The sequence below is a fragment of the Pleurodeles waltl genome, chromosome 7 (assembly GCF_031143425.1).
Source record: "Pleurodeles waltl isolate 20211129_DDA chromosome 7, aPleWal1.hap1.20221129, whole genome shotgun sequence".
In the NCBI taxonomy this organism is placed as follows: Eukaryota; Metazoa; Chordata; class Amphibia; order Caudata; family Salamandridae; genus Pleurodeles; species Pleurodeles waltl.
In genome coordinates this window covers 733,334,910-733,357,660 of record NC_090446.1, presented here as the reverse complement: position 1 = coordinate 733,357,660, position 22,751 = coordinate 733,334,910, and the positions used below count along the sequence as shown (strand labels likewise).

The 22,751-nt window shown below is 41.8% G+C and overlaps 1 protein-coding gene across 8 annotated transcripts in view; it reads right to left on the bottom strand.

The window, feature by feature from the left end:
* The window catches only part of TCF7 (transcription factor 7), a 306,615-nt gene that overhangs the window by 108,224 nt on the left and 175,640 nt on the right, over positions 1 to 22,751 (bottom strand). For all 8 annotated transcript variants that reach the window (XM_069199202.1, XM_069199204.1, XM_069199206.1 and 5 more), the window contains exons 4-5: positions 12,758 to 12,890; positions 606 to 696 (exon numbers count right to left, since the gene is read on the bottom strand). In XM_069199202.1, coding sequence (XP_069055303.1) covers positions 606 to 696; positions 12,758 to 12,890 — 224 coding nt within the window. The remainder of the gene's footprint in view (positions 1 to 605; positions 697 to 12,757; positions 12,891 to 22,751) is intronic.

Sequence of the window (22,751 nt, the reverse complement as noted above, 5' to 3'; positions counted from 1 at the left end):
CCCCCAAAAACTCAGATAGCATTATAGGATTAGGTTATATGAACTTTCATAATTTTAGTACCTGGTTTACTCTTATTTTTTATGCCATAAAAACAGAAAAAGTTTGTTGAACAGTCAACAGATTAGTCGACTATTTGGCAGATTCTATCACAAAGAAATATTTAACAGTGAAACTGAAGGGTGTTATTTTTGCAGTCACTCAAAACCTAAAGGTCTGTTAGGATTGGAGTGTCTGTTTGAAGGCAATCTTTTCTAACAGTAGTACATCAGTGGATGTGAATTGGTAGCCAGTCCAACAAAGGGCACTATTTGGATGGCACACTGTGATTTTAATTCTTGACAGACAGCAGTGCTGAAGGAGCAATGAGGACTAATTTATGGCAGAAATACCAGGCTGGGCAAACAAAACATCTACTGTAGAGGCAGAAAGTAGTTTATGAACAACTGCCCAATGGGTCCAGGTCTATATGTAAATGCATTCTGTTACATATGTGGAATTCATCACTTCTGTGATATAAAAAGCACAAAATCATGTAATATACCATAACAGTGCTATCCCGTGAATCTTGAGACTTACTAAGGTCACACATGACACAAACACTTACCAGCCCATGGAAGGAGTTATCTGTCCAACACTGCTAGGAGGAAGGGAGTAGAAGCCGGATAACTCAGACGATTGTGAATGTCGGTGCACACCTACACAAAAGATAAAAATGTTAGTTAAAAAGTTAAACTCTGCAGCAACCAGTGCTAAAACCTCCAGATACACTGGGTTGGTTCTTTTATTTACAAGTGTGCTATGATTGGGCATTATAGGGAAAGTCTTGTTTTTGACAGCAAGCCTTCCAGATATCTGTAAAATTATTACTTAATGAATATTCAACAAATATTTCTATAATGCACCAATCTAGCATCTTTGCTGCAATAGAAGCTTCAGGATTAACACAGAAGGGTTGCACAAATTGTAAATTTATATTTCTTAAGTCTACAACATTTTGGCAGATACAAGTCTCTTACATAAGACATCTCTTCCTTAGCTAAGGTCTGTGGAGATGAGAAGGGAACCAAAAGCTATAGACCAGAATCGACTGATATGCTGATATAAGGCTGCTTCTTACACTGAATTAACCAAATCTGTTTAGCTTTGCACATTTACCACCTGGTTTTAACTTTTCCCATTTGGGTTTTGTCAGTGCAGCTGTCAAATAGTTATGTACAATATACAATAAAGTGGACTATATACCAGCCCAATCAACCAGTGGTTTCTGTCCGACCAGCCTCTTTCAACCACAGGCTTGTGACTGTCAATTATGGCTTAGCCTAGTGACATATTCATCTCTCACGTAAGGCTATTAACTTTGAGTGTTTCCTTTTTGGTATATCCTTCCTGCGCTTTACCCAAGTGATTGCACTCAAAGGCGTAAGGGATTACTTTGCAACCAGAGCCCTCTCTCTGTCCACTCCTGGTGCCTTCCTGGTGTGTCTCTGTAATGCTATCTGCATTTGACCACCACATCCATCTTGACCACTGATTGCTTTTTGTGTTTAACTTAGCTTCAGATGCCTGCCGTCACATCGGTGGCAGAAGGTTTTTTCATGCACAAATTGTTTTCTACATAGAATGTGTTTATGCTGTTCTTTCTAGCACAAGGTTACACCATGCTGGAACAAAACATGGGGATGTGGAAGGTACCCAATAAGAGGGCTTCAGACTGGGAATGTTCTCATCAAGGAAAAGTACAGCTTCTCAGTCTCTGGAATGCGCATCGGGTAGGGCCCATTCCTTTGTATGTTTGACAGAGACCAAGCACAGCGAGCACTTGAATTTCATAACTTATGTGAAGGGAAGGGGAGGTTGCCAGAACCTTCCTCTAGGGTTAAGGTATATAAGGTAGGGAGGCTTGGCACCGAGTTAGGAGTTCTCCTGAATGTGGACCCCCGGTTCAGATTACAATATCCCATGTTGGAAGGATCTCCTACTGCCTCAGCCATCCAGGGTTCCTCGGCTTGCTGTTGACAAGGATGACGAAGTCAACCCCCAGGGTGATGCATTTTAATTCTTAATTATCTAGCTTGACTATGCATATATACCTATTCACTGCACATATTCATTGTTGATGTATTGCACTTTTTCTGCCTATCATTGTTTAACTGCTGTGAGTATTTCGGTATTCACATGTGTTTTATTGCATTAAAGTTAAATGCTCATGTTCATATTTTCATGTGCTTTTGTCTGAGATCTGGGAAGTGCCTTAATAAATTCATTACTCAAACTAAGGATGCTGCATTCTTTGGCTTTGTTTCCTCTCACTCTGCCCTGCTTGTGTTCTCTCCAGCAACTCCAGTTTCTGCACGCCCCCAGCTCCAGCCACCATCCACCCTCTCCAATCTTGCTCACATCTCTCACTCCCTCCCTTGTGCACTCCTCCTTCCCTCAGTCTACCCTTCCGTCTCAGTGGCTTCACTTAAATGCTGCTGAATATAGTGTTCTCTGTTTCACAGAAATAAAGAGAGGCTGCACTGAAGATTCCCTTGACTTCTAGTCCTTTTTAGGTCAAGCGTGTAAGTACTGTGGGCTTTGAACCACGCTTGTTACTTTGACTCATTCATGGGCTTGCCTTTCAAAAGTCCCTTGATGTCACTGGTAACTGCTTGATGTTTGTCCTGCCTTTGGGCTATTTTGTTACCCCTTGCAGACTGACCCTGGTACATGGATAACTGCATGATTGCCGATATACTTCAGCATGGGCAAACTATTTTTTTCTTTTGTCTCTCCCCTTTGTGCTCCATGGCAACCATGGCTCTCATAGCGCCAACAGCGGGAACTCCATCAGCAGTATTATAGCACTGGTCACATTGTTTACACTGATGTCTAATCAGCCTCCTTTTTTTTGGTTCTCCCCGTCATGCTCCATAGGTTTTCCAAAAATATGTATAACTGATAAATGCTTTACTGGGAAAAGAAAAAAAAGAATAATAATTTGCAACGGTGCTCTCCCAGCATGGCAGGAAAGCAAATACTACCATATTCACTGCACTCGGGAAATGTCACCCCATAATGCTTTGCAAGCATTCTTTTTCAAAACATTGTTGTCCATAACTCAGCCTGTGGTGGACCTAGGACAATGGGACCACCACCAAAACATTCAGCATGACACTTTCTGGTTAGGTCATCTCTGGGTCCCACACTAGGTTAGTGGGAACCCCAAATAATAACTCATCTCACCATTCAGTCCCTTTTTAAGCTCTCATATGGCTCGAACTTTTGTTTTACAGCTTGGAGTAGTTTGCATTCTAAGGGACTTAGTATTGCAGTAGGGCTGCTAGGCCTTAAAACATGTGGCTATGTTATATGATCATTTTATTAATCTCTCCATATTGCAATTATGACCATGATTCAGGCCAACCTAGCATCCTTATTACACTATGACTGTTTGAACACTCTTGATATGTTCGGGTGACCCTTCTAGTTTATTTCTCTCGTTCCTCCTCTGTGGCGGTCTTGTTTTGGGAGTTCTATTACCACCCAGCAACTCTGATGGTGGAGTGGTGTAAGTAATGTTCTATTGGAATTAGTGTAGCAGATTTAGGTTAGGATGCTAAATGGCAACCTTTTTTATTTTTGGCTGCAGACAGAGGAAGAAGGTAAATGGCAGTGCTTTAGTTATATGCAGGGCCACTGGAATTATGCGGCAGGAAAACAACAAATTATGAGGCAGGGTTGAGCAATTTATGTGGCAAGAAAAGTCCAGTTATGAATTTACAAAGCCAATAGCTCTAACTCAAGCAAATGTGAGGCCCATTGCATTGACAAATGCTTGTTTCTGCATGTAAACTGTAGGTCAGGTGGCAAGGGAGCCATTATCACAGTCCACCTCGTCCACACTAAAGAAAACAAACAGACTAGGATGAAGGTTATTTTGCCACCTGAAAAATTTAAACAGAAACAAAATAAAATAAAATTGAATACAATTCAATACAGCCCATCTTTCATTTTTTGTGTGGCTTTGATTTGCTTACGCTCCATGCATTTGCACATTAAACCTAGTCTTAATGTATGTTACATCATGGGAAAGATGTGACGGCTAAGCAACAAACTGAGGATTAGAAGGTAGAAATAGGCAGTGGCCTCTTGCAGAATGTGGATCCAGTTGAACTTTAAGTCTAATTTTGGGACATTTGACGGCATCCATACTTGCACTATGTAATACTTTTCAGGGTATACCAATGTTTTTGCATTAATATGTTTATGACCTTAATCAGGATTACTCTTTCCTTACAACCTCCTAACCCACTTACAGTTTGGCAAGAAAAAACTCATTGAGGTAAACACATTTTTGGGATGAGGTTGATGTGGATTACTTAAGAGACACCGTCATACACCAGACAAATAGTTGTAGAGTGGATCGTGGCCAATCACAGAGCTATTATTTGAATTGCAGACTTTCAAATTAGATCTAGCATAATTCAACAGTGGGAAATCTCATCCAAATGTTGATTTAGAACAGGAAAACACAGCATCTACTCTGATAGCATTTTAAATCTTTTTCAGTAACTTCTAAAGAACTTAATCCTCAGTGTGAGAATCGAATTTACCTCCAGGACCGCTGTCAACCAGACTTATTATGCCCATGAATAGACGATCAACAAATTGTTTGCACAATTGCCCAACAGAGTCTTAAGCTTTGGAAAATGTATTTAAAAATGTATCTTACTCTTTCATAAAAATTGTAGAACACAGATTTATCTGAATGGTGAATTACGAGAAATTACTTTTTAATTTCATTTTTCTTGCTCAGTAAAAGCAATCAATAAAGATCATAACTGGAAACATTTTGTGAACCACACCCTCGCCCAATGTTAAACTAATCTTTCTCAATCAACATGAAAGTTCGAAAACAAATGCTGAAAAGTCCGCTGCACTTGGGTCAAGCGAAGCATACATTTCCAGAGCAAAAACGTGCATTGAGTCCTTACTGTAGATTCTAAGACATAAGTAACAAAAACGATAATATGAATTTTGTTTGTCAAAACGAAAATGTACATTGGTATTTATCCTAAAAATATTTTACTTGCAATATTCGTATCTAATAATGTCACTTCTGTCGACTTTCTATAAAGCAGTTGAAAAATGCAAGTATCTTAATGACTGGCAGAGAGTTATTAAGGGAAATTCCTTGCAGCCAGGCAGCACCTAATGACACTGAAGCAATGATTTACTACCTCCCAAAAGACCCATGCATAAAACGTACACCCTAAAGTCCTTTCTATATGTACAGGAGCAGAAATATAGGCCAATTTATTCAGCATGAGCCGAGTTTCCAAGCGCTACCTGCTAGGGCGGTCTGTGTCCAGATCTTCCCTAGGAGAGGCCGCATAGCACAGACACGCAGGTAACAGTACACTGCCCGCCTTTACCATTAACAGGACTGTTCTGCACTCAAACAAAGTTGGGAGTCGGCACTTTCTGCCTTAGTCTCAATTTTCCCTCAACTACAATGCAAACTGCCCGTAGGAGGCATTTAATTGATCTGCAGAGATCCATTAATAGTAATAGCGCACAATAGCCCATCGCCTTTTAAACGAGGAGCTTAGATAGAAGCTTGGTGCAGTTTGTTAGTCGCTAGAGGTACCAGTCCAGTTCTCACTTTTCCCTTTGGGTCAGGGATCGGGGTGGAAGAATCTATAGAAATACCTACGGAAAGGAGGCATTTTTCCCCAGTTTAAAATCATTCTTCCCCCAACCTACGACACACATCTTTGACTTATCGAAGGGCACACTATCTCCCTCCTACACTTTACGTAAAACATGAAAGGAGGACAAAGCGTCTGCCGAGGTTATCAAGGATAGGTCTATAGCAATCTACCCTTGAGGGATATCACCCTGCACTGGCAGCAAGGGGAACAGCAGTATGAACAATGAAGTAGTCCCTTGCCAATGTGACTGCTTACCACTTGACTTTATTTTTTTACCTCACTCACACACAATTTCTGGCCATGAACACAAAAATTGAACTTCTTCACTATAAAGAAACTTGGAAATAATACAATTAACAAAAACAACAAAAATCATTAAAAAAAAAATAGTACAAGGGCCATCACTAGTAGGCAGGAAAGTACTATTGATTAACAGCCTACAAAGTCTGAAGTTATCTGCACCTTGCACCAAAGCATGTACTGCCCTCCTGCTGGCCAAAATTGTAGGTAGAAAAAAAGTTTATTCATTCAGAGAGGTAAATAGGCAGAAGCATTACCTACATTGACATAAGTTTTGTAATTTCAGCGTTTTATGCCAAGAAGTTTAAAATTAACATCAGCTTTGAACGCCAAACTGCTTGCAACCATGTAAAACCAAATAACATTAGTTTTTTTTTTTTTTTATCCTGGCATGGCGCGGCATAGCAGATACAGTACTACTACAAGCTGTGTCAAAGTCTACTTTAAATTCTCATTTTCGAAAAATGACTCATATTTCCAGTTTGGTTATTAGAGTCTGCACACAAGAAAACTTTCCATTTTCAAGAGGGCACGCCTACACTTGCGCAGCTAATGTTTGCAACCTGCCTTGCACCAGGCCTGTATGCAGCAATATATCTTGAGGGGACGGACTGCCAGCTTCCACCCTGAAATGACAACATAAAAGGACTCAGTTTGTTTTCACACTGTGTTTGTCTCCTTGACAGTCATTGATGTCAATGACCCCATTTCTCCCCTCACTCCACCCCTTTCTTTGCCCTTCCCAACCAGTCAAACTAAGCAGGCTGCTAAGCACCTCAACGAACCCCTTGGCGACGACTCCCCACCCACCCTACCAACTCCTGTGTAACACTCAGTAACATCTGTGCCTCCAACAGGTGCCACGTGTCACGGATTTATGCTTGAAGGGAGTTTTAAACCAAACATTAGATACTCTCAACTGCTCTTTTCCAAGAGAAACACACTCTTTCCATCTGCTGATCACATGTGTAAGGGAGTGGGAAATAAGTCCTCCAACAGTGGACAACATTGCAACACTGAGGAGAAAAGTAGCTTGCTTTACGTGAGACTGAAAAAAGTGATGAGGAAACAAAACCGATTATCTTGTACAGGTATCTTAAAATGTGATCCTAATACATGGATGTCAAGTAGGGTTAGGCAGGCGTAGCATTTGCTACCACTAGCTTGCTCTTTGGTAAGCCCTGCACACCTTAGCCATCCCAACCTCGGAGCGGCTCATAGTGAATATGCACAGGAAAAAAAAGAGGGCCAATACTGCAATGTCATGGTGTGTATTCAAAGATGCTTGAAGTCATTGCCATTACCACATGAATTTTGGTGAATTGCCAATCATGACGAGTTCTACAATATAGTGCTACTCTTAAAATCTCCAGTGCAAACAAAAGAGTAACATTACAACCAAGCATTGGACGGAAGAAGCTGTTACAAGTAGATACAGGCATTTGCTGCTGTGGTATATTGGGAAGAAGGAAAATATCTTCTGGTCAAGGTCTACAGCAAGTGTCTTGGCGTGAGGAGGCACTATCTCATCTAGAAAGATTTCCAAAATATATGTGTCTTTGAACTCAAGGAAGGAAACGGTAAGCAAACATACACCTCGATTGACCAATAACGGAAGCATGTGTGTGCTGCCAGGATAGGCCTTTTAAGAAAGCTTTGGAGACCCTAGTGGATTCCGAGGGTGAGGACCATAAAGTCTGGCAGCCTATCTTAATAGGGAAGTGTTTTATAAACGTAAGTCAGGGGATCTTTAATGCCCCAGGTTGCAGCAGAACATTTTCCAGACCCTGTCAGTAAGAAATCAAATCCGAGGTCACCCAGAATCTATGCCAGTACAAAATGGGCCTCAGGCCCACTTTATCAATGACTGAACTAAATCACAAATCCCGACAGAGAAGTAAGAGTACTGACAGGGAGGTTAGTTAGCAGTCACATAAAGCGATTTTCAACTTCCTCCAAACAACGTACATCTTTACAACTCCATAGCTCCGCAATATAAAGATTCGCCCCAAGTGCCTACAGATTTTACATCTGAAGGGCTGTGGAAATGGGGCGAATCATGGAACCCCTCTGTGACCTCGCTATTCCCCCAAAGTACTGTTCCAGTCTTAACCTATGCTTCAGGATATGGGGTGTCCAGTCAAAATACTCTGACCGTAACCCCTAAAAAGTCAAATATGTGAATTGGGACTCCATTTAGTGTAGGATTGGTTCTAGCAGATGCCCAGGGATTGAAAACAATGCGTTTGGTTTTCCTGATGTTAATCTCGAGCCCCCCTCGGTTTGCAAAATAGCCAAACTGGCCCAAGAGAGTTTGCATACCCTTTTGTGTTTTGGAGATCAAAAGGGTATCATCTGAAAAGAGCAAGGCTGGCACCCTGACATCAGCTCGACTTGTGGCATCGATCTTGCATTTCTCTAGGTAGAATACCAAATCATTGATGAATATTATAAATAAAGTTGGTGTGATAATGCACCTCAGCCATACACTCCACTTAACTGGGATAGGATCAGTCAGTTCAACCTGCGACCCACAGGACCCTGGCAAAATAGCTGGTGTGTAATTTAATTAGAACATCCAAAAGAGATCTCGGAACCCCCAGGTCGACCAACACTTTCCACAGCGATTCCCTAGGGACTAAATCAAAAGCAGACCGAAGATCCACAGATGTCAGATAAAGACGGCTGGCATCCAGAGTAACATATTTCCAGTAAAGTAACTAGAGACGTAACACCTGGGTCTATAGTGCTTATGCCATACTTGAAGCAGGCTTGCAGCGGTGTCACGATTGCAGCATTAATTGCCCACTCACAAAGCCTGTCCAGAATAACCTGGGAAAATGTTCTCTGGGTACTATCGAGAAGGCTGATGGGCCAGTAAATTGATGGAAATGACCTGGACCCCTTCTTAAAGATTAAAATAATCTCTGCCCCTGCCAAAGTTTTGGGCATTGGGTGCTCCATCCAGTATGGCGGTGAATAGCAATAATAGGTACGGGAACCAAATATCCTTTTCAGCCCTAGAATGATCCCCCTGGATCTTATCCAGTCCAGGGACTTTATTTGGGATTATCCAGTCTAAGGCTTTCCTAATTTCGGAACTGAGAATGCAGGTTGAAATCACGGACAAATGACTAATGTGGATACTAGTGTCCCAGCATTACCTACCCAGTGGACCTCTGCACTAATCCTGATGCCCTACTTTGAGGTGTCCAGCTCTGCGACAGTGAAATAAAGCTTAGAAAAATGGACGAGCCAGTCAGCTGCAGAGATATTCTCAATTTAAGAGTGATCGTCCATGCCACTGTTAGCAAGAATGTGCCAGAAGGAACAATGGTGCTTCACTTTAATGGCACAAAGGATAGACGGCCATTTTGTATATTTTTGCTTTGTAAAACATCCTGGTTTCTTGCATCTACTTCCTAGCCTGGTCTCGAATAGCTTTGGATAGCAAATGGCTGGCTAGTCTACAGGATTTGTTATACCACAGTGCCTGAGTTTACCTCTTTCCAAGTGTCTCTACCTCCCTTAGGAATATTTTTAATGTTGAGTCAAACAGAGTTGTGAACAGTGCCGATAGCCTCCAGGGCTTCAAATTGATCTGGGTTGCTTCCAAGTTCTACATAGCTTCAAACCCATCAGCTACTGTATAATAAACCTCCCTCAGTGCCATTGGAGATTCTACAATCGAGCTCCATTTTAGCCTATGCTGATTATTGGAGGGTCTAAGCCTTCTATCGAAAGATTCAGTAAGGGTACTGGATGAGGCAATTCCTAATGAACTCAACTGAAGACATAGAGCATCGCGATCACTATCCTGTTGAGACAGAATACACATCCTACAATTTGGACCAAAGTCGAATATCCAACAGGGTGTTGTCAATTAGACTAGTGTTTTGTGGAAGATTGAATGTATGCCTCCCCTCTTTATAAGGAATAATTCGCCCACTGCAGGCTCGAAGGCTTGGTTCAGTGTAAACATGTTTAACTGGACTATAGCAGCAATCCATTTCTTTACAGGGGGGTGAGGGGGGGGGGGGGGGGGAAGAGTCTAAACCCAGGAACTGACCAAGTCTGAGCTTTGTCACCAGTCAGGTCCTCAGAGTGAATGCTCAGTTGATCAAATTTACAATGATAATCGCCAGCTAGGATTTTGTAGGAGCCAATAGGGAGGCCTGCAATGTAGGAGTCTACAATATCTATGGATATTAATTCTGAAATACTGCCTGCAATACACATGATGAATGTAAAAAGTCACATTGCCAGGGAAGCACATGCAGACACATAGGGCATCAGGTGAACCCATGGGAATCTTCTTTGCCTTTTAGAACAGTGGTTTTCACCCATATGATCAGCCCGCCCGATGGTCGACCCTTCCCTGAGGAAGTTGCAGCCTGAATGAAATTAATAAAACCAGGGTGGAACAGAGGGGACCAAGCCCAGGTTTCCTGAAAAAGACAAATGTCTAATTGGCCAATAAACTTGCACCAATCTACACAGAGGAAGGCTGGGTTCCAGTGGCAGTCATGCACCCTTGCAAGGGGTGAGGGCCAAGAATGTGCTCAGGGTTTAGAACTGAGAGTCTAGCTGGACCAGACAGACTGGACAGAGGCCAGTTAGGCCAACAACTTGGTCTGGGCTAGGGTTAGTTGGTTGACAGCATCTTCCAGTTTGCAACAAATAGCTTCGAGGGGAGCATTGGTTTTTCACAACATCTGTCTGCTGTGTGAAGCAATGCCTGTTCAAAGTTCTTTGGAACTGCCAAACGGGATATTTTGAGAAGTAGCATTTTTAATATAAAACACAACTACTGCAGCAAATTATTTTACGGATTAGGAGTGCATTTGCAGTCCACCATTTTCCTACATTCTTTACCACAGACTTTGTCCACCACGCTGAAAAAGCAAATTGGGCTCTCTTTTGAAAAATCCACAAATTTACAGTATTGGAGGTGGTTAAATAGAGGGCTTCGTACAAATCACAGTAGTGTTAGCTTTGATTTTTTTTCTTTAACAGAGCCCAATTGCTTTTCATAAACCAAAATCAAGTGTGTACATATGTGTCAGAATATTCAGATAATCTGTAAAAAAAGAATGAGAGAGAATGTGTGAGAAAGTGTGAGTGCCCTCTCTAAGTGGTGTAATGCATGTTACAATATCTGTAACTGTATCTTAAGAAGCAGTATCCGTTACTCTGAAGTATTAGGACATCAAATACAACTGGTGTTGGAGAACTCACTGGCACTATATAAGCATGCCATTTTTAGGTCTGACATATTGGACAGCACAAGTTATCTGGCTGCGAAAGACCTATTGTGAACTTACGGCCTGCTCATTTCTTACCATTAGTTGGCATGTCGTTCTCATTTGGTTGCTTCTTACTTGATAGTTTGTCTTCTTCTTCTTGTCTGACCCTCCCCAGGAGCATAACCTCTATACAATCCTTTCAACTGGACTAACTTGAAGCCACCCACAAAATCAGCACTCCATGAAAGTGCACATTTTCCAGCTCTCTCCTTCATATGGTTCTTCCACAGCTTAAACGCCCACCTAGCCCCCTTGCTGCTTTGCTCCTCACCTCTCCTAGATGGTCTGTAAAAGCACAGCAACATGTCTATTTTTGCTCAGGTTTGGCTAAAGAGCAGAATGTACTTTTTTTTTTATTTTATTTTTTAGTTTCAGCTCCTGCATTCCACATATATCATGAGAGCTCAAGCTTTGGCACATAAAGGGTTATATGGTGTTGGGAGAAGGGTTATATGGTGTTGGGAGAAGGGCCATCTTGCTGCAATCACTCAGCTAGTGTCTGAGGCAGAAGGTATACTGAGCATGCCACTGCTCCCGGAAGCCCATAACTCTGCTGCCTGGGCTACTACAGAATACCACATAGCTGAAAACTGTGGAAAGTAAATTAGGCCTTAGTAAGTGTTTCCCTTTTCTATTATGAAACTTCCTTATTCTTTTTAAATTCTGTTCAGTTTCCAGATTGTAATGTATTTGAAAAATAAACCACACCATTAATAAAGACTGAAAATGCTGAAGTCAATCTACAGTTTTCAGATCCAGGATGTGTTAGTTTTTCCACCAGTAGTTTTTAATACTTTTTCTTTAAAATGTTTAACTAATATTTCACAGACAAACATTGCAAACCAACAGCTCGGCACTTACATTATAAAGGTGAGAACTATTGGCTTTGCCAATGCGTGCTCCTATTTATGACCATATTTTTAAAATGACAAATGTGCATGCAGGAACCAGAGGTAGAACTGAATGTGTTTAGTGGGCAGCACAAGTCTGCTCAGAGAAAGACTAAAAAGAGTCTTCTGAATCAGGCTCTGGGCGACTCGCAGCATTTAAAAAGTGCTCATTACCCAATTCGATCCAATGGCGTTCCCTTAAGTAGGGCCAATACTTATCCCTCTGCAAGGCCACCCTCTCCCCCAGTTTCTCAATCAAGGGAATGTTTCACTGCCATAACACCATACTAGCGGTGGGAACCAGGAATGGATTGCGAGTCAACATACGTTACATAAAAATCCAAATGCCATTGGAGAACTATCATATTTGTCAAGAATTCAAAAAAACAATTATTCAGCAGTGAATAAGTTACAAATTGTGGTGATGGTTCAGGTGTATTATCTATTAGCCAGTCCCTGATCAGAGAATGTTGGTGAACTGTTCATTTGGAAAACAGAACACAAATGTATATATTAAAAAAACTGTGGGACGGCTACTTTGCTCTCACTGGTTGGAGTGGTTACCTTGCTTCTGACTGATGTCCGCTGGCAGGTGCGGCGAATGGGAGCCATGGCTGAAGTGCTCATTGCTGTACGGAATGAGGGGGGTGAGGGGATGGACTCCATGGGAGGGCTGCACCACCGGTACTTTGTTAGACTAGAAAGAGAAGAGAAAAGGCAGTTAGTTAGTAGTTAACGCTACCACGTTTTCATAGAAAAACATTGCACACAGCTAATCAATAAGTGTGCAGTATTTAATGGCTTTTGTTTAACTGTGGTCTGTAGGTGGATCACCTTGAACACATCTTTCCGGGGTAGGTGGAGCAGGATCCCTTGAACTGCTGCAATAACTCAACAAACTGGGATTAATGTTTAGTCTAACTCCGCATGCCTTGATAGTGACACGAAAAGCAACTGCGTAGGGTGCAAAGTCTCAGAATGACAACACTTTATAAAAGAACAAATGAAGCCAAAGTGGTTGCTGCTCAGTCAACATCCATGGACTCGAACCAATGGCAGTCATGCCAGGAGACTGAAGTCATTCCATGAGAGGGGGAGGAGGAACAAGGTAAGCGACTGACCACCCCACCGACACCTTACAGGTTGAAGCACCAGACAAGGATAGCCTTTGTGGGACATTCACAGGCCTTCAGCCTGTCTCCTTCCCACACACTGCACCTTTTTTTTACTGGGATACTCTTTCTACCAATTCCCCACACCACAACTTTTCATTTTTGTGCTTGTTGTGCACATTCCTGTTATAATCTAGGTGTTAGACCACAGCCAAGTCCTTTCACCATTTTATCCCTTAAATTCTCAGATAACTGGAAAGAAATTGGAAAAGACACTAACGCTTACTATATAACACAATCTGCATAAAATGTAGCCCATGAGGATGGGCTTGCACTTCAAACCCTAGATACTAGCAGAAGCCACTAGTATGAAAAACACAACTGGTAAACGCTGCCAATACCAGACAACCTCAGCGATATGGTGGCAAAAATAAGACTTACCATATGCTGCAATGTGGAGTAGGAATCTAGTATTTGAAAAATATGCATGCACACATGCGCCTCCTTCCACCAATATTTTCACCAAGAAGCGCGTGTACTCCCTTCTCACATCCAGTAGTCATTAAAAACAGACACTGAAACAAGCTCCTATCGGGCCATGTATTCATGTCCTTAACTTTACTGGCAAATAACACTGATCAACTTCTGAACAGTTAATGAAAGAAAACGTAATTCACGTCAACAATTTAGTTCCTGTTTATATTTCACGTTTTACTTTGCTAACACTCTTTGAGACTGTAAGGCGATTTCCAATGTCGTATTTCTGTATTTTTTTCCGTGCAGCATATTACTCTCGTATACAGCACACTTTAAGGTTTAGAGCTCCAGAGCAGAGGCTAAAGGCGATGTGAGGTTCTTAGGGTGTCTGTGGATCCTAAAGTTGGTCAGAATACATGGCCATCCAATCCTTGGCCCGTCTACAACGTGATACAACTTTACCCATTTAGTATTTTTTAATATTACAACATGTGATTAATAGGCATTACTACTAAATGGAAGTCTTAACAAGCATTTGCAATGCAACTGGTCTTGCGTTACATTGAGTAAGAGCTATTAACGTTGTGAACTCCTAACCGGACTTTTCTTGCCACATTAAACGAAAAAAAAAAAAAAAGTGCTTTCACACAGAGCAGTTGCGCTGCAAAATAAAGAGAAAAAGTAGTCCAGAAACCATACGGAAAACATGGAGCCTTCTATGCTTCCAGTAGTTTACCTGTGCTCTCGAACACCGGAAAAGGCATGACGTATGCATGCCTTTTACAAATGAAAATGAGCGGATTTTAAAAGTCAAGCCCACAAACCAATGAACGTGACTGACCTAACATGGGTGTGGTTAAAATCCCCCTAAAGAGAGATTAGAAGAGGGATGGAGCGCTTTTGCGCTCACCCCTAAAAATGTGAAATGAAATACACACCCAAAAGTTAGGACCGAGATTCTCTTAATAAAAACCCCACTTTCCTCCCGGCCCAAGCCTGAATGGGTATTTTAAGCTTTAAATAGGAGAACAGAGCTGCTAACTGAAAACAAGACCTTTCCACAGATATGCACATAACAAAATAAAGGTAATTTGCACACACAAAAAAAAAAAAAAAAAAAAAAAAAAACTCACATTTCTTAGCCAATTAAGGGATTTTCTTCTATACTTTCCAAAAGAGTCAAGGCATATCAGGTGATTGATGTCGGCTGTCGTCAGGGATGTCAGTTCCTTCAGCCACAGTTTATTACAAGCCTTCATTTTGATTTATAAACAAAAAGTTTCTAAACACTCGTGGGAAGCACACGTTCTTATAAAAAGGTATTTAACTATCGTTAAAGATTAGTATGCGTTTTATGTTTACCAGATTTGAAGTAGTCATTTCGACTAAGGTCTGATTTTCGTCAGGTACAAGACTGCATGTCTTTTTGTGATCTTTTGTATCTGCTTTATTTTCAGATAAATGCCAGTAATTAAATAATTATGCAATCCTAAAAACCAAATGACCCGAAATGCCTTGAGACCAGCTCTTTCAGTCAACCTAATCAGTTAATAAACAAGCATTGTGAAAGCCATGAGGTCTGGCCAAAAGACCCATTTCTTTTGGCAATGATTTCTAGCTATGCTGTACAGCATGGTATTTTACCTAAAACTGTGACACACCTAGGTGATCGCGTGGATGTCTATGCAAACTTTTACCTATATTCAGGGCTATGTTGACTCTGCGCTCTTGAGCCAACCGTATGTTTTCAAAAAAGGTTCCGTGACGTCAGATTGAGGTTCTGCTGATTTGCATAAACAGAAGATCTACAGAAATGTGTATCTCATTTAATACATTCCTCCAATTGCGCTTGAAAAAAAAAGTTTAAGAGCACAAACGTTTCAGCACAGCAAGTTTAAAGTGTCCAAAATGCTGGGGCGTAGCTTCACGAGGTGTAAGGGGTGTTACACCCCCCACACCAATGAATATATTTTCTGATGAATAGCTGGGTACAGGTGCTTTTCCGTCCGGTATGGTGAGGTGTCTGTGGGATTTCACCTGGGATTTTTGGATGCACACACTGACAAAAAAAAAAACAAAAAAAAAAAAACACATACACGCATTCGCTCTCATCTGTTTTGAAGGCCCCAAAATGTTGATTTTCTGTTTTTACTAAATATTGGGTTTCTCGGACTTAGACCTCCCCTCCCAATCCTCAGTCATCTCCCTTTCCACTGTCCCTTTAGCCCCTCTCACGCACCTTGCTTCTCATATAATACATTTTATCATTAGATGCCAGTGTGATTGTCGGGAAATCTGAATCTCACACACCCTCAATCTTACGGACCAAGCTACGCCCCTGCCAGTATGGGCATTCGAGCAACACTTTTTGTAGAATAGTAAGACTTGAAAGTGAGAATGAAATTGACTTACAGGTGAACATCAGCTCTAATGGACCTTAGAGACACTTAAGAAACCACACACCTTCCTAAATGATAAAAGCAAATATAAACAACTACTGCATGGCCAGTCCATACTCCCACTTTAAAATCAAGCACAAGAGGAAAACTGAAGTGAGGTGAGATGTCTCTATCTAGCCTTCCCAGCTAGTGAACTGGCAGAGGTATTAAGCTGCTATGTTGTTATTTCTCTAACCTCTGGTGAGTAAAACACCAGAGCAGGGTTCACCGCACAACCTCTTTGCACATCGAACAGATTAGGTAAAGAGGCAAAAAGACCTTCTGCGCGGCAGAGGTTCCGCCTGTATAGGTGCCGCCTCTAAACCTCTGTAGAGTTCCTTGGATGGCGGGCGGGAATGGGCAGGGCGTGATCTCTCTCTACACCATGCTTCTTACCAGGGGATACAAGAGAAAGAAACAACTATCGCAAGCCTCCTCCACAGGAAGAACGAATCACTCTGACTGCAAGTACCACCACTAAGTAAACAAGTACTAAACAGAGTGGACAACCTAGTGCGAGACATGGTCGCTCATATTAACACAACAAGTGGAGTAGAAAGGGCAGTTAGCTACTGCAGGGCCTGTATTCCCCAGGAACAGTGAAAAAGCTGAGAGAGGTGACCACGTTTTTGCCATCATATTAGCAGTACCATGCCAAATGAGGCTGTGACGCTCAACATGGAACGAGCAGGACGTTACATGCACCGACTCATTCGGTACTTCACGCGTATGATACAGGGGGGATAAGATAGACACTCGCCTGGTTTTCTCAGTGTAGGGCTACAATGGGGCTTCAAGGCATGAAATTCAATTCAGGTTCTTGCCATTATCCATGTTGTATAGGGTGCCTGAGGAACAATCACACAATCTGGCGGTAACAAATTCTTTGTACAGCTAAAGAGACGTCACAATTCACCACAATCATGCCATGTCCTCAACCTAAAGTAATTAATTGCTGGGCATTGTACAAATGTTGTGACTTGCACGGTTAAATAACAAGACCATGTATATAATACATACAAATCTCGTTGTATGCACTGCAGTTGTTTTTATAAGCACAAACTTTGCTTCTTCAGAAATTTAGGAGGGAATAAAAGTCTGCTTTAAGAAAAGGACTATGTAAATACACATGTACACCTTACATATGTCCTGCTTGTATGATATGGAGTAAACACTCAAGGTCCGATTCACAAAGCTATTGTTAGCAATAAACTTAAAATACTAGTTAACTGCTCCTTTTCTGCCTTCCGTTATGTAAAAAATTAAAATATCAGGTGTACAAGCATTTAACACTGCATGACTGTGCAAATGTGTACAATTACACAGTAGTAAACCGCACATACAAGGGTTCAAGGTAGGTGGATCAAGGCAAGGTTTGCCATGACAGATTTGTTTAAGATAAGAGCTGGAGTGAATGTGCAGTCAGGTTGGGAAAAGGAACTTAACACAACCAAACTTCATGTGGGTGCACATGAAGGGAATTCTTCAAGGGAGAATATGTTCTCCCAGTGGGAAAAAAAAGTGCAATTGCAGAGCTGCAGTTCCCCCGTGCAGAGCAGACAAATAGCAAAATCCAACAAAAAAAAAATGCCATGACATTCCCAATATCAGGCCTTGAAATCTGCAAATGGGGCATCCTTTCAGGCCTGCTACAGCAACTCTTAGTGAAATCCAAAAAGCAGTAAATCTAAACCAGTTGGTAGAGTTTGTCTTCAGGTGCCAAATTCCTATTTTTGTGAATCGGCGAACGCTCTAAGACACTGGATTAATAGGAGGACTAGTTCAAGAGGCAATCTGAGGAGCAGTCAGGCTTCAAAACATCGGATTGATTCAAACCTGTACATCAGCTGTTTCTCATTAGCTACAGTGGTCTTTGTCACACTAGTTCAGATCTTGCTCAAACATCTGATCTTAACCTTAAAAAAGTAATTAGTCCCATCAGGATTTCTATTTTTGTTTTTATTCGCAACAAAAGAGACCTTGTGTTAGACCTATCAGTGTGGCTTCCCCAGTCTTTTTGGCTTCTGACCTGTTATGATCCTGTGCTGAACTTCGCTTTTGCTGGCTTTAGGACTCTGGTCAGCAGTGGTGAAGTGGCCAGTGCTAAAGTGCAAATGCTCTCTGTCTAAATTGGGTTGGTGATTGGTTATCTCCATGATTGGCATATTTGATGGACTAGAAAGGCTCTAGTGAAGTGAACTAGAGGTGCCCAGGGACTTTAAATCAAATGTTACTAGAGGGCCTGCAGCACTGCTTGTGCCACCCACATGAGTAACCCTGTAAAAAGGACTCAGACCTGCCACTGCAGTATGTGTGTATGTGCAGTTTTTGCTGCCAGTTCGACCTGGCGAGTGCAACCACTTGCCAGGCCCAAACCATCCCTTTTACTACATTAAGTCACCCCTAAGGTGGGCCCAAGGCAGCCCCATGGGCAGGGTGTGATGTATATAACAAGTAGTGCTGTGTTTTACTTGTACTGATAGTAAAATACTTCTAAAGTCGTTTTTCACTGTTGCAGGGGGCATTTCTCTCCCATAGGTTAACAAAGGGACTGCCTTGGAATATGCAGCTTCCTATTGGGAGCAGCTAGAGATGTGGAGTTTAGGGTCTCTGAACTCACAATTTAAAAATACATCTTTTTGTGAAGTTTTTTACATTGTAAGTTTGAAAATGCCACTTTTAGAAAGTGGGCATTTTCTTGCTTAGCCATTCTGTGCCTCTGCCTGGCTGGGGAATACACAACTGGGTCAGACTGACAGTTGGACTGTTTGTGAATTCACTCTAGACCAGAGGTCTTCAAACTTAGGGTGAGCCCCCCTGGGGGAGCCTCAAGTGGTCCCGGGGGAGGGGCTACAGACTCTAGCCAAAAGAAGCATTATACAGATAACAGGCATTTGTTTTAAGCGGAATCATGTTATTGCATTTCTAAAAAGGTAACAGTACTTAACTGCAATGTTTAAATAGGTCTAGACATATTTAAACATTGCCATCTTTATAAAATAATTGTGAACAATTCTGAAAGGGGACCCAATTATTATTTTTCAACTAGAGGCCGCTGCATTAAAATGTTTGGAGGCCACTGCTCTAGACAATCACACAAAAGGAGCTGAGGTGTGTCCTGCATATCCGGATAGGTCTTCACGAGCTAGAGTGGGGTGAGAAGCGGACACTTGCACCAGAATAGGGCTGAGCCTGTCCTTACACAAAACAGTATCTTACCCCCTAGCGTGTGTCTGGAGTCAGGACAGGAAGAGGCATGGTTTTGTGCACTACAAAGACTTTTCTTTGAAGTTTGCCTACTTTACAGGCAGAAAGGAGTAGAAGTACTGGACTGCTGACCCCACAACTTTAGAACACTTCTGGTCTGAGGACATTCTGTCAGGGAGAAGAGCTGGATGCTTGAGGAGGAGGTGCCAATTTGCCTGTTGCTTTGCTATCCTGGCCTACTGCTGCTACTTGTGCCCTAGGAGTGAAAGGGCTGACCTTCGGAAATCAGGATGTAGAAAGCAAAGTTCTCCAAGGGCTTGAACTGAGCTTGTATTCTGTTTTGAAGTCTCTGGGACATCAAATACTTCATCTATCACTGCTTGGCTCTTCTGCTGAGAGTCCTGACTTGCTAAGTGGTGCCAAATCCAGTCCCTTGGCCCTTAGAAGTGGAAGCTGGTAAACTGTGGGGGAAATGCCATGCACCATTGTTTGTATATCAGAAAAAAATCTACAGGGCACCTGTCCCCTGGCTGAAAGTTCAATGCAGCGCCTGCCCTGTGGCTAAAAATTCAATACAGTGCCTGTACAGCAGCTGAAAATTCAACAGCACCTGTTCTCAATGTGGACCCTTCGCACATCAGATTTTTCCATGCATCCACCCTGGGCATCAAATCTTCAACATCACAGCAAGGACCTGAGGTTGTGTGTCCAGAAATCAATGCATCTTTCTCCTGCGGATGAAAGTATCTATGCATTGCCTACCCGGCAGGGAAAGAATCGACTCACAGCCTCACTTGCGAGTAAGGAATTGACGCACTGCTTGCTTTTTCTGATGCATCACCTCTCCTGCGACTATTTTTTTTTACGCATACCAGGTACTTTGTGCTAAAACAATGCATCCATTGATTACAATAGACATCTTTTCTTGTGTAAGCTGAATTTTTGCTGTTTGGGTCTTGTTTTATTCAGAAAAATATTGGCTATTTTTGTAAACTGACGTGTTGTGCATTTGTAGTGTTTTCACTGTGTTACTGTGTGTGTGTGGGTACAAATAATTTACACATTGCCTCTGGGATAAGCCTAACTGCTTGTTCCAAGCTACCAAGAATGTGAAGCAGGGGTTATCTTAGCTGTGTGGCTCCCTTACTCTGACTAGAGTGAGGATTCCTACTTGGGCAGGATGCAAACCACTGTCAACTAGAGACCCCATTTGTAGCACCTTGCAACGTGGTTTTCAGTTGAATGTATCAAATGCAAAGGTTCTTCACTCGGAAAAAAGGTAGTAGTAAGAAAAGTAAAATAAACCCCACTTTGAACCAAAGCTCTGATGCACCAAGCAAGTGAAGCCTAAACATCCCTTGAATAGCTATCTTGTCTCTTCTTTCCAAGCATCTATCCCAGGGGTCTCCGACCTTTTCTGTATTACGACTTACTTATGTTAGATGATATTATTGTTGTTGTTGTTATAGTGACTACAACAGACAAGATTACATTACTGGCTGCAAGATTACCAGCAGGATCACTGCTGATCACCTTAGGAACAGTTGCCAGTAGTAATGTAAAAAAATGCTTTATCAATATGGAATGCCTTTACATGGATAATAAATGGCAGCCATAGCTGCAGTGCCCCAACACAAGTTACTCATATAGTTAATCATGTTAGTAACACTTCTGCTGAATGCCACATGACTTATCACTCAAATATGAGCCTAAAACATACTGGAAAATCAACAATTGTTCTCCAAACATCAAATTATGAGTTCTGAAACTACATACATTTTCGTCTCAAAACACACTTTTCAATAATCTTATAAATATATTAATTCAACTAAGCAAAAACATCCTATTTATTAAGCTGGGCTGCTCACAGGAGAGCTACTTCTGAGTAGGTCGAAAGCTACCAGTAGCTCACAAGTTACTCTTTAGAGAAGCCTGATCTATCCAGGTATGCTTTCATCTTACTATTCACATACTGATATCCATCATTTTACCTTTACATTCTGTCATCCATTTATTCTTTCATCCATCATTGTCATTCACCATTCCATCCAGCCGCCATTTCATCCACCCATCGACTTACCCATCCATAAAGCCTGTTATCCATAGGTTGATCTTTTGTCAATTCATTTATTCATTCATCATCTCAGATTTAATTTACTTTGCCAACCATCCTCTCAGATTTCCATTTACAATTTCATACATCCTCGCTCCCAGGTTTCAATTTCTTACATCATTTCAGCCACCCATCCAACCTTTCAGCTTTCAATTTACCCTGCCATCCTTTCACCCACTGAACCAGCCATCCATTCTCTCAGATTTCCATGTAAACCCCTGTGATTCACCCAACATACATCAATCCATCTATTCTCAGATTTCCATTTACTTTACCATCCTTTCAGTCTCCCATCCATTCTTCATTATCCTCTCAGATTTCCATTTACTCTGCCATCTTTTCATCCACCCACCTATTCATTCACCCAGCCATACACCCATCCTCTGACCAAGTCATCCACCCATCATTTTACCCACTTACTCAGTCCTCATCCGTCCTCTCACCCATCAATCCATCCTTTTACCCACCCACCTCTGACCCACTCACCCACAGTTTTACCCATTAATTCAACGATCTTTTCAACCATTAATCTATCCTTTCACCCATCTTTCTACCGTCTTGTCCACCCATCCTTTCACACACCCACCCACTCATCCATCGTTTTACCTACCTCCATCCTTTTGCCGACCCATCCATACTTCTACCCACCCATCCTTTCAACCCCTCATCCATCCTTTCACCTATTCATCTTTCCACCATTTCATCCACTCATCTATCCAACCATTCCTTCACCCACTCATCCATCCATCCATCCATCCACCCACTCATGAAATTCACCCACTCGTTCAGCCTTCTTTCCCTTTTCTAGCAGCCCATCTTTCGGCCCTTCCTTGTAGAATTCATTATGAAGTATTATCTGCCAAGTTACAGGCAAACGATGCCTTTAAAGAGCCTCACCCCGCTGTAGCTGATAAAGCAGCGAGTTCACGACGCCTTCCAGTTTGTTTTTAACTGATGGTCCCTATTTTTCATCAACACCAACACATGGTGTTTTTTTTTTTTTTTTTTTTTAATCATATCAGGCTGCTTTGTGAATCAGCATGGGTGAAGTGGTGAGCAGATGCAGGTGAAAGGAAGCAGTTCTCCTGGTGAAGCTTCCTCACTCACGACTAAAGTGTAAAGGCAATAAAGAGCACAATTCACGAAATGCTCAACAAATGCTGCGCCCACAGTAAAGCACATGCAAATCCTGTTAAGCGTTTTTATATTAC